Source organism: Nyctibius grandis, chromosome 1 (assembly GCF_013368605.1).
Source record: "Nyctibius grandis isolate bNycGra1 chromosome 1, bNycGra1.pri, whole genome shotgun sequence".
Classification (NCBI taxonomy): Eukaryota; Metazoa; Chordata; class Aves; order Nyctibiiformes; family Nyctibiidae; genus Nyctibius; species Nyctibius grandis.
The window spans coordinates 110468684-110480583 of NC_090658.1; the positions used below are offsets into that span (position 1 = coordinate 110468684).

Genomic DNA, 11900 nt, shown 5'->3' on the forward strand with positions numbered 1-11900 from the left:
TATTTAGGTTTAAGAATAGTTTCAAATAATGGATATATAATATGGTGTACAGGAATGGAATATTTAGTGTGGTATTCCAGTTTTCTCTTTATATATTTAAAGTTTCCAAGTTTATCTTGTATTTTCAGCTTTTTAAACATATATTACTAGTATAGTCAATACATCTTGAGGAGCTTACACAGATTTTTCTGAGTACCAAAGGAAAAATTTCAGTTATCAGTGTGCTTTAGCTTATTAGGAATTTTATAAAGAATCTTTGACCTTTGTATGTATATATATTTATTCTTGCCCTATCATGTACTTTAAGCAAGAAATACTGTTTCTATTGCTTTAATTTTCCTTTAAATTTCCTTTAAATATTTCATTTAAATATTGTTAATTATACGTGCTTCTCTAGGAAACAACCAACTGGTAGATTTTTTTCATACACTTTTTATAGTAGATAAAGCTTGTTTTCTCTGCTTAGCCCAAGATTCCTACTATTTGCACTAGTCTTGTGTTTATTAGTGTAAAGCTGTGTCACTAGTTTTACTTTGTTCATTTGAAATAACTGTAGAAACTTACAAAAAGTTAACAATACATCAATACTTGTCAGTACAGTAATTAGAAGAAATCTTCAAAACGGATGTAATCATACGTGATAATGCAGTTCTTAGTCCTTAAGCTGCTCCTTAAGGGTGCAAGGAGGTTTTAAGCATACATTATGAGATCAGTGTTGGTCTCTAGCAAACACTTAAAGAACAGGTAATGGAAAAGGGAGGGCACCAACAGTCGCACCTGCAGTTTTCAAACAAAAGCAGTGAAATCTGTATGACTGTAGCCAAAGTGATTGTGACAAATGCTGTCAAAGAGGCCAGATTTTCTTTTTCAGAGTAATCACCATCTATCACAGGAAATCCACAAGGTCTGAACTGGGAACTTCAGGTAAAGACTTTGGGAATCTTGTTCCTGACATTTCCTACCTGCTGCAGATATGGACAACAGAATGGTTGTTGGATGTACCTGCATGGGGTGGAGCAAAGCAAGCATGAGGTATGGGATCTATTAGGAAACTGGGAGAAAAACGAGGCTGAAGGACAGAACAAAAAAGAGCATCAAGGACAGGACTGTAGCATGGCTGTGTTGAACACAAGAGGGAGAAGGTGTTACAGAATAAAACGAGTCAGAAACAGTGCTGGTGGCAACCAGGGAACGCGGCCTGAGTTGCTGACCGGAAAAAAAAAAAGGGCTACTGAGTGATGTGGTAACACAAATATGCTGCTCTGGCTTCACTCATGCAATCGCAACAAGTAAAAGAGTTGTTACTGGGCCCCTGCACTGCTTGTACCTGTGGGACAGGCAAAATGTGAACATACGCTTTGAAAAAAGAGAAGGTGGAGCCCATTAGGTATGTGTAGAATGAATGAGAGAAAGTGAAGGCTCCATAAGCCACACTGTATCACATACACCCACCCCACCCTTAGGTATGTTCTGTGATAGTCATAGATGCCTGGTTCCTGTTTTTGCATCTTATTTTCTTGTTTGATCTTAGCAGTGAGTTTCAACGTCCTGTGTGCTTTAAAACTATGACAGTCCAAAATGTATTTTAAGTACAAATAAAAACCAAATCTATCCATTCTTTTTTCTTCCCCTCAAATTGATATCTAAACATGGACAGATGTCCATGGATCTGAAAAATGCACCAAAACTACTAGTTTCCCAAAGTATCAAAAAGCAATAATTCATCTATAGGCCAGCCCACTCATAAGCCTCCAATGAAATGAAAATCAGCTACTGAGCAAAACAGGAAATCTGATTTATTGGAGAAAAAAAAGTAGGTGTGGATAATTAAGAATGTGTTATTTTACTAGTTTATAATATAGGAGTTTAAAAAGATTTTTTGAAATGTATTTGTGATTACAATTAATATAAAAGATCGAATTCTACTTGTGAATTCAGACCTTTGTGGAGTAGTATCACGTAAGAAAATTTTGTTATCTCATATTCAGGAGTTAGTCTGAGCTTTAGAACTGATACTAACTAGTAGCCTTATGGCAGAAACCAGAAGTGTTTACCTATTGCCAGACTGTAAATAAACTTTTTACACTGGAGAGCCATCTTAAATAAGAAATGGCTTCAAAATCTTGTCTTGCTATATATAAGTGGTACTATGTTCAAAACTTTGAAACTTCTTGAAAACACCTTGGACTAAAGCTATATGCTTTGTGGAGAAAAAGGATGGTTTGATAAGTGTAAAAATACAAAAAGAATGCATTTTTCTACAGCTTAGTCCATGAAATTATGAAAATAAATAAAGCCTGCATTATACCTTTCTGTGAGAGAGGATGTCTTACCCACACAAATTGAACTGATGCAGTGGAAAAGCTTTGAGGAGGAGGGATGCTTAATTTTATGGAGACACCTGTGGATCTCAAGGCATAGGTGGTAGAGAATAGTCTTCCTTTCTCCTAATAGAGGTTGCTTAAGAGCACTGATACTATTAATGATTTGTGTCTGTCTGGAGAATAGCAGAAGTGGAAGCTTGTTACACGTGTTGAAACATACCTCCTAGTTGAGCAAAGGAGTTGAATGTCAAAATGAGATGGACTTTTTTTAAATAGCCTCCCAGCTTGAGATGTGAACTACCTTAGTTACTGTTCCTTCATATTATGAGTTTGTGTTTACATGATACGTTGTAAAGACACAGATAAAACTCTCTAAGGAAGGGGAGAAAAGAATTCTCTACTCTGATGTATCTGCTTATTAGTCTTGGTAATAACATTATTCACCTATCTTTTGCAGGTGGGTATCATTATATAATAGCTAATTTGTTCTTGTTTTCTGGATTTTACAATTGACAGGTTGAATCCCTGGCATTTCTCCTAGTTACATCACAGGATTTACCTATTTGCTAACTTTTATTTGTCCTAACACTATATCCAATTGTTTCCGCAATTCTATCCCTGAACACACGATATATGGATAAGATTCCTCTCCATGGCTGCATGTTTCAAATTAAGAGAACAAGTAATGTAACAGTTATTGGGCATTAGAAACATTCTGCATTGAAGCTGGGCTAGTTTAGGTTTATTTAGGAAGTCGGGCAGAAAATAAAGATATGTTGAGGAATTTAGCGTAAAGTCAGGATGCTGAATTATACCTAATGATTTACTATATTACCTCTGCCCTTGCCATTAGAAAAGTCTTCTAATGTCTAGCTGGAATCCTCTCTTGTTGCAAAGTTAAATAAATTATGTCTTATTTATCCACACTTGATAGAGAGAACGGCTTGATGCCACTTTTATGAAACTGAATATCTCCATCATGTTTTTCTGCAGTTCTCTTTTCTTTAGATTAAATAATCCCAATAGGTTTTAGCTGTTCTTGTAAATTGAGTTTTTTAGGTCTTTGCTCATCCACGTTGCTCTTCTTTGGACTCTTAAAAGAAGCACCCATACGTCTTTCTGGTGTCCTTAATTAAATAGAGTATTCCAGCAACAGTGATTATTTCAGGTATTTTATAAACAATGTTTCTATTTATAAATTGCAGTATGTTGTTTGTCTTTTTTCAGGTGTGACGTGGTTGATGTGCTTAGTTTGTGATCCTCTACAACCCCCACATTTTCTACAGAACTATCTAACTATTCACAACTTGCCATGTACTTCTGCAATTGATTACTCCTGCATGACTTCATAATTCTGCTCTTTCCTTTAAATTTTATCCTGTTTTAGACTATTCAGCTAATTTTCCAAGATTATTTTCAAGATTGTACTCTACCATGTTTTTTTCTCCTATGCTACTGTCATCCATAAATACACTGCCTTCTATCACCCAAGTTATTAATGAAAATATTGAACAATACCATACTCATAATGAAGCTGTGACTGCTCAATACATTTTTTCAGTTTGACAGTGAAGCACTAATAACTTATTATTTGTATATTTCTTCCAGCCATTTTTACATTTATCTTGATCACATTTCCCTAGCTTGTTTGTGAGAATGCCATGCAAAAGAGTGTCAATGCTTTAAAAAAAAAAAAAAACGAAGATGCTTAACATTTATTGCTTTTTCTCACTGACTCTCTCCACAAGATGTGTATTTTGTCACAGACTTAAAATATCTTGGTTTGACAGCATTTGTTACTGATAAATCCATATGGGTTATTACGTATCCCTTTGTCAGAGGTCACATTTTTGTCTCACGTAAAGGTTGAGGACAGAATGTAAATTAGCCCTTTTGTATTCTTACGTGTCAGTTCTCTAGAAATACAGATAGTTTGGAAGTACTTTTTTGTTTGGTTCATTTTTTGTTTCTATTTTGGTGCATGGTGAAATTCCCAAAGTATTTGTGGGAATTAGAGGTACATCTAGGCAAAAAGGGAGGTAATAAACCCCGAAGATATGAGAGGTGAACACAATGAAAACCCCAAGAAATATGACTAGCTAAAGTTAGTTTATCAGTGCTACTAATAATATATTTAAATTGAATTACTATAAAAGCACCTGCAACCTATCTGCATTTATAAAGCTATCACATGTATAGCTATGTATATATTAACTGATACTAAAATGTACACCATAGATCTACAGCTGCACACATAAAAGGGCTGCTGCTGCCAGTACAGGCAAATGTGTACTGAGTCAACTCTTGAAAAATAAGCTACAGCTGTTGTGTCTTGTTCTGTAACAACAAATTCACTATCTGCTAACTGTATGCTGCTATGAATAATTCACAGCTGATGCACATGGACTTTTATATAATGACTTCCAGTGGGGGGTACCCTTTATTTATTGACAGTATTTGCCAGATTAACCCAGTTCCTTCAAGTACTCTGAGAGGGGAATACCTTAGCCAAAGGACAATTGCTATTATACTCCCATGAATTTTCATGTATGAAACACAAAATCCACTGCTTTGCTATGCAGGAGAATGTCATCACTGCTATGAAAAAGCTTACCTTTATCCTTCCATGCACATTGGGCTTACTGCCAATCGAGTAAGAAGCCTGGCACATCTTTTATAGTCTGTCATGAAAAAAGAGCATTAATAGATTACTAAAGTGACCAATTTTGCCTTTAAAAATCAAAATTGATAATGGTGTGCAAATTATTGTCATAATAAAGTTCAGTGAACACCTTAGTTTGCAACAGCGTAGAAATGAGCTCCTTAGACTCACGAATGGAGGGTGTAAAACTTGCATAACTGAAAGCCAAGTCTAACGGCACATGTAACTATGCAACTGACTTCTGCATACATACTATCTATAAACAAATAGCATGACTGTGCTTGGAGGCTCTCCAAGTGTATGTATGTATGAAAGTTTATACATCTGTATCTGTGCTTAAATGTTTGATCTAAACATGTGACTATAGTATTTCCATACTCAGTAGTGCTCATCCATCTTTGAAATCCAGCCCTCAGTGATTACGTCTATCAACTTACTATTAAGTAATGCAAATTTTCTTCCTGGAAAAACTGTTAATTTACACAAATATCATCTTCTAGTCATAGGAATGTTAAGTCCAGCCTGAGTAGGTGACCACATCATACAAATTCATTCATAACTGTATCGTTTCATCTTAAAACTAGTGAAATTGTTGTTTCTACAGTAGTCCTATTGTTAGTAGTTCTTATTTTAGGTACCTTCTGCTTTTTGATGCATTTGCAATAAGGGTTAGAACCAATGCAAAACTAAAAAAATTAATCAAGAGATTTTTTTTTCTTTAACATGGCAAACTGAAAGCAAATTTTCTGAAAGTTGGTTATGGACAGACAGCAGAGTAAATTACTTTTTAGGTGCTAATGCTACTATGCTGTACAAAGTACTAGAAGGTATGCCAACTAAATGCTTTTGTATTGACTACCCCCGTGTCGCAGCATCATAGGTGCTTTTAATTTCTTTGTTCTTTGGCCTTTGAATTTCTACATAGAATGAACAGTATTACCTGAAATCAGGATATTATCAAAAAGTAACATCATATTGTGCATGAAGAACTAAAGCAGGTTGTTTACCTCATTTTCCTAGAAGAAAGTTACTTTAAGGAGATGCTAGTCAGTCCAGTCCGGTGACTGATGTTGATTTTCGTTAGGCGGTATTTCATTAATGAGTAACTACATCTAATGTTTCCTAGAGATGCAATGTTAACAATCCTTAACTCACAGCATAGATATGCTATAATTGCCATTATGATGGTGGGTATGTCACCTGTCAGGAGGAAAAGGCTAATTCAGACTCTAAGACCAACTAGTTTTCAGCTTCACAGCTTGAAGTACTCATTAGGGCTGAGTCAAATGATGTTTGTGTTGTGATACTTATGAAAAAGGACTTTGCTTGTTGACCAAAAGTTTGACCATTTGCTTGTTCAAAACAGACTAGTTATGAACGACTTCCATCTCCATCCATGTAAACAGAACGTGATCTCATTAGCCGTTATGTATAAATCCTTCTCTTTCGAATGTATTCCTAATCTGAAGCCTTACAAATAGAGAAAGTCTGCAATTGTTACCAAATATGCCTTTAAAATATATTGGGCTGAAATATTTATTAATATTTGAAACTTGGAATCTGTAACTCTGGTTTCTATTCCCAGCTCTGCTACTGACCCAACTGGTTGACCTCAGACAAGTAAAATAAAGTGTGCTTCCATTCTGAAAAGGCTGTACTAAAATAGCCTCTGCTTACTCAACAGGTCCACTTCAGTATGAATCTGGAGTCACATCTACTGACTGATAAATATCGATGTTAGACTTTATTTTTTTTTAATTCTCTCTGCTGCCAACACAGATGAGATATCATAAGCTGAATTTGCTTATATGTGTTCATCCGCATTTTTTTTTTTACTAAGCCTTATGAAGTTACACTTTCGTAATTCACTGAAGACAAGGGTTGCAAAGATTCACTGTCAACATCACTAGTAGACTGGTAACTGAACAGTCAAACTGTAAAATGTCTATAAAATATGTTGTATATAAATAATCAATGACAAGGAAATAGCCCCACCTGGATTTCTGATCCTATCTTGAATTTGCAGCACTAGAAATTAGATATGAGAGGTTTGTGAGAGGAGTCACATGTTTCTATGAAAAGCAAACTCCTTTGGTTTGGAACCAGAGAGGCATATGCATCAGTACTTAAGGAAGCAGTGTTTACAGCCATTCTACACAGCATATTTGCAGTGAAAAAGTGGTGTCTTCCTCACTGTAATGCCGACGCTGTTCTAGCAGGGCTGTAAACTGTACTTAGAACATTTTAGAGCACTCCAAATTCTTCATTGCAAGGAATGTATTCTAACATTGTATCACTACTGGTACCTCATAGAGCTATTCAATTTTAGAGTTTTCTGTTTTATGGAAGTCTCTGGTTTTGGCACTTACAGGCTGGGATGGTGCAGTCCCTTGTATTGTGATAAAGCCGATGAAAGTGTTTACTACATTTTGGGCTAAAGTAGAGTGGACCTGAAATATGAAGAAAAAAGAAGTTACGAATCAGCACAGCTCACAGGAAGAAGAGTGCAGCTTATGGTATGCACGTGAGATGATGGATACCAATGCAAAATTAAAACATTAACATACCTGTTAAATGCTTTAAGAACTTGTCTTTCATCCTCAGATCTCTGGGAACTATTTCTGTTGGACAGAAAAAAGAATAGTCACTCTCCTGCACTGGAACTCTGCTTGCCAAGCACAGTATGAGAAAAGGGAATAAACTCTGGCCGGCAAACATCACCACTGCATCTTGACAGATGCACAGAGGTCAAAAGTCCTTTGCGTACAATAGGGCAAATTGCAAGCATTTGTTTTACAGAAGAAGCCACTGTAAAATGTACTGTGAAACACACTGTGATGATGAAACAAGTAATGTCTGTTAGGTGTGCAGTCATTAATGATGATGACAGTTAACTAAGAGTCAAATTTTAGCTCTCTATGGACTACATTATCAAGTTTACCTAGACTTAAATTCTTCCGGAAATTTTAGTTCACAGTTGCTCAGAAATGGCATATTCCACTAGTGGTGAAGAACGAAAGATATATTCAAGTTTGGTTTAGTGTCTTCTAATTCTTTTATGCAAATGTATCCACTCTTTTGTCACAGGTATGTTTGTACAAGCACTGTTCTGCTGTAATTGTGAAACTGGATTATCTCCTTACGGGAATCTTTTTTTTCCTCCCTCTAGCAGTAAATAAAATTCACAGGAAATGATCCCAAGCAAATTGCTCTCTTCTGGCTCCCTGTGTTTGTGGTTTACCGCCTTGCGTTTTGTGTTCAGCAGATGGCAAAATGAAACTGGTTTACTGAAATCCATTTTATCCCTAACTCTTGCTTGTGTCTTCCTGATTTACAGCTATCTTTGATTGCTTTCCGTTACGAACTCTATGCTGATAGCTTAGTGCTGATTGTGTATGATACACTACATGGTGCTTTATTTATTTGACCATAAATGCCTGAGCAGCCTTTTTCATTCCCCTGGCACCTCTTATCAGATATAAAGCAGAGAGTATTTCCATCCAGATCTGATTCACTTGTGAGGTTAGACACTTCTCGAAAGTCATTCTTCCTTTACTTCTAACTTTAGTCAGTGTAAGTAAAATTGACCTTATCAATTTGACCTAATTATGTCATGAAGAGCATTAAAAACACACATGCTTCACTCAGAAATTTCCCGTGGGACAGGCTCACTGGGAAAGCGATGCCAAAACTGAAATGAAAGACTCCTAGCAGTAGTTCCTTTTCAGAGTTGCTGGGAATAACTCCATTATAATGAAAAATCCTGCTTAGAAGTCAATGACACCACTACCAACTGATCTGCTCTGGAGTAGGTTTATTATTCACATAGATAGCTGTTCAGCACAAACCAGACTTTTGCACCAATACACTGATGTAGCGTGGCCAAAAACTATGCCCATGTTCCACGCTGAGATTTAGAGTTGTGCAGATCAGGGTTCCCTGCTTAGCCTGGCCTCCTTAACTTTTCAACATTTATAAAACAACATGTTCTCACTATGCTGATCTTAAGTGGAACAAAATTGTCCTCCTTTGTATATTCATTAATCATCCAGATGGAGAAGTAACATTTTTGTGACTACCACCACCAAATGCTAATCATGAGGATATTTGAATGAGAACGAAGAAAAGGTACAATGAAGCTTTATGACATCTATAAAGGCAAAATAAATAGCACACTAGCAAAATGAAAGCCAGTTTGGAAAAAGATGAGTAGATACCTGCTGGAAAATATTCAGAAAGTCACTGTCAGTAGGAGGGGTAAAATGACAGCAGTAATGCTGTAGGGGTTTGGGAGTGACAGTGAAGAGTAAATTAGACATGGCATCAGGAGAAGCCAAATCAACTTTCAGCTGGATGCACAGAAGTACATCACGGAACTGAGCAGGAACTATCCATCACTATGTGGCTTGGTGCGACTGCTTCCGGACTGCTCTAGACAACCCTGAACGTCTCACAAACCAGCCTGGGCTTTCACTGGAGGTTAGAGAAGAGCCATTCAAATGAGTAGGAGGAGGACTGGAGGGGTGTCCCAAAGTAGTCATAGCTTGGACAGTGACAAAGGAGTACTCTGTTTCAGTTCCCCAGTATTTCAAAGGTGCTACCTCCCGAGTACAAAAGGAACTAGCAAGTGGGGCGAAAAGTTTAATGAAGCTGAGCTGCAGGAAAGGCTTCTATAAGGACATACTGTAGTCCTGCAGGTGAATTCTTGCTAGGGTAATTTCCAAGAAACAGTTAAACCAAGCACATTTTAGAAAGTGGTAAACTTCCAGGAAAAAGAGCATTTTCATCCCTTATTTCTTTGATCTCAGCCCACTTCAGTCTTTTCCCTTATTAATAGGTTTTGTTCAAAGCCAACACACAGGAAGTCGGACTTTCAGTTGAGTACGTTATCCGGAGAGTAAGAGACTCTGAGATGTGAAGGGAGTTTTTCTATTCCAAATTTGCCGTCTGTGTCAGTTTCTGATACCAAAGGGAAACGGCAGGTATTTTGAGCGGTGAATTCTTGACATAAAATTAGTAACCTGATGTGATGTCTGATTCACCAAGGCACCCTATAGAAAAAAAAAAGATCTCCTAAGTCATGGACTGTGACTTACCAACTCTCTGCTCATCCTGGTATCCTCCATAGTCAGCCACTTCCCTTCGATCTAAGTTGTAGTCGTGCTTGGAGAAGTACTGCACCCCACTGTCTTTCTCCAGGTGGTACCTTTTCAGTTCCTGAATGATCTCCATGATCAGATTTAAGAGACTCTGCCTGTCCTTCAAATCTGCGGAGTCAGATTTCTCTTTGCAATATCCTGCTGAGAGCATCAAGAGCACCAGCCCCAGCAGCCCAGGAGACCTCAGTCCACTCATTGCAGGCTGACCTGAAGGGTGCACGAGCAGATGGAAACGAAGGATCCGCGGCTATGGGAGGAGAAAAACGGGGGTGGGTCGGAGGTGGGGGAATCACGGCGGTGAAATCGGAAACATTACAGGAGGGAAGCACCGAGACCGCTCCGCAGGTCACACAAGGCGGGAGCCCAGCGCGCCCCGGGGGCTGCAGGGGGGCTGGCAGCGCGGAGGGGGGCAGCGCTGGAGGGGGGCAGCGCTGGAGGGGGGCAGCGCTGGAGGGGGAGCCCCGCTCGCTGCCCCCCGCTCCGCCGCAGCGCCCCGCGGGGAGAGCCTCCCCAGCGCCGCCCGCCCCGCAGCCTGCGCCCACGGGGGCCCCGCGGGAGGGCGGGCTGCGCAGCCGCGCAGCGGGCCGAGGCGAGGGGTGCCTCGGCGGGACCCCCCGCGCCCCGGCGGAGCAGATCCCCGGTCGCGACGGGCCACCGATGCATACCTCCCGGCCCCGCCTCGCCCCGCCCGCGGAGCGGAGGAGCGCGGGCCCGGGGCGACAACTTTCCCCGAAAGTTTTTTGCCGCAGAGCCGCGGCGGATGCGCACGAGCGACGCGCCCCCCCACCCCCGCTGCGGGGCTCCGCGCCGGGGCTGCGGGCAGGAGCGGCGGGACGGGCGGTGCGCGGCGGGGGGCAGCCGTCCGGGGGTAGGGAGCGGCAACGCCAGCCTTCCCCTTCGCTGTGCTTTCTCCCTCCCAGCTCGGGGAAGGGGCGCGGGCGGCCCCGGCCACCCGCGCAGAGAGTAGCGGGGAGCAGCATCGAGGCGCGGCGAGGGACGCTGCCTCATCGCCGGAGCCGCTCGCCTCCGGACGGCTGACTGCCCGCTCCGCCGGCTGCGGGGCGGCCGGCCCGCGGCACACGGCTGCCCCGCGCTCCGTGTGGCGGCTCTCCCCTGCCAACTTCGGCGGGTGTCCGGCGGCGCCCGCCTCCCGCCCGCTGGCTGTCACCGGCACGGCCCCGCGGTGCCGCCGGCCCCGCCGCACGCCGCGCTCCGGCTCAGCGGGGCGAGAGGGGCGGGGGCGTGGAGAGAGGGACGGGGAGGAAGGAGGGTTGCTGGCCCGTCCCGGCCGCTTTACCTGTCTCTCCGTCCCAGAAGTCGAGGTGTCTTCCCCCCGGGAGCCGCTCCCCCGGCTCTCCCCGGACGGCAGCAGCCCGCGGGCGGCGGGGAGTCCAAGTTTTCCGCGGCTGGCCCGCCCGCCCCCCGTCCCGTCCCTGCGCTCTCGCCGTATCCACAAACTACTCCATCGCCGCCAGCCCCAGCGCAGCCGCTTATATAGGCTATAGGATGGACATGAGACGGCAGATAGTATCGACTTGGAAGTGGGTGGAAAACAATAAAAGTCCACTTGGCAACCTCGGGAGCGTCGCTGCTTGCACAAGCCCCCCCCTCCCCGCCCTCCCTTCCCTCCCGCCCCGGTCCCCCCCGTCCCTCCCCCTCGCTCGGCTCTCCCGGGCAGGGCTCAGTCACTCCTTCGCCGCTCTCCGACGTAAGGAGACGGTCTCAAGTGTGTGTGTGTGTGTGTAAAGTGGGAGG

General features: G+C 42.0%; 1 protein-coding gene across 1 annotated transcript in view; it reads right to left on the minus strand.

The window, feature by feature from the left end:
- The window catches only part of ALKAL2 (ALK and LTK ligand 2), a 15834-nt gene extending 4169 nt beyond the window's left edge, over window positions 1–11665 (minus strand). The window contains exons 1-5 of the mRNA XM_068416768.1: window positions 11443–11665; window positions 10083–10392; window positions 7554–7607; window positions 7356–7436; window positions 4939–5005 (exon numbers count right to left, since the gene is read on the minus strand). Coding sequence (XP_068272869.1) covers window positions 4941–5005; window positions 7356–7436; window positions 7554–7607; window positions 10083–10341 — 459 coding nt within the window. The 5' untranslated portion in view covers window positions 10342–10392; window positions 11443–11665 and the 3' untranslated portion in view covers window positions 4939–4940. The remainder of the gene's footprint in view (window positions 1–4938; window positions 5006–7355; window positions 7437–7553; window positions 7608–10082; window positions 10393–11442) is intronic.
- Window positions 11666–11900: the final 235 nt, after the last annotated feature.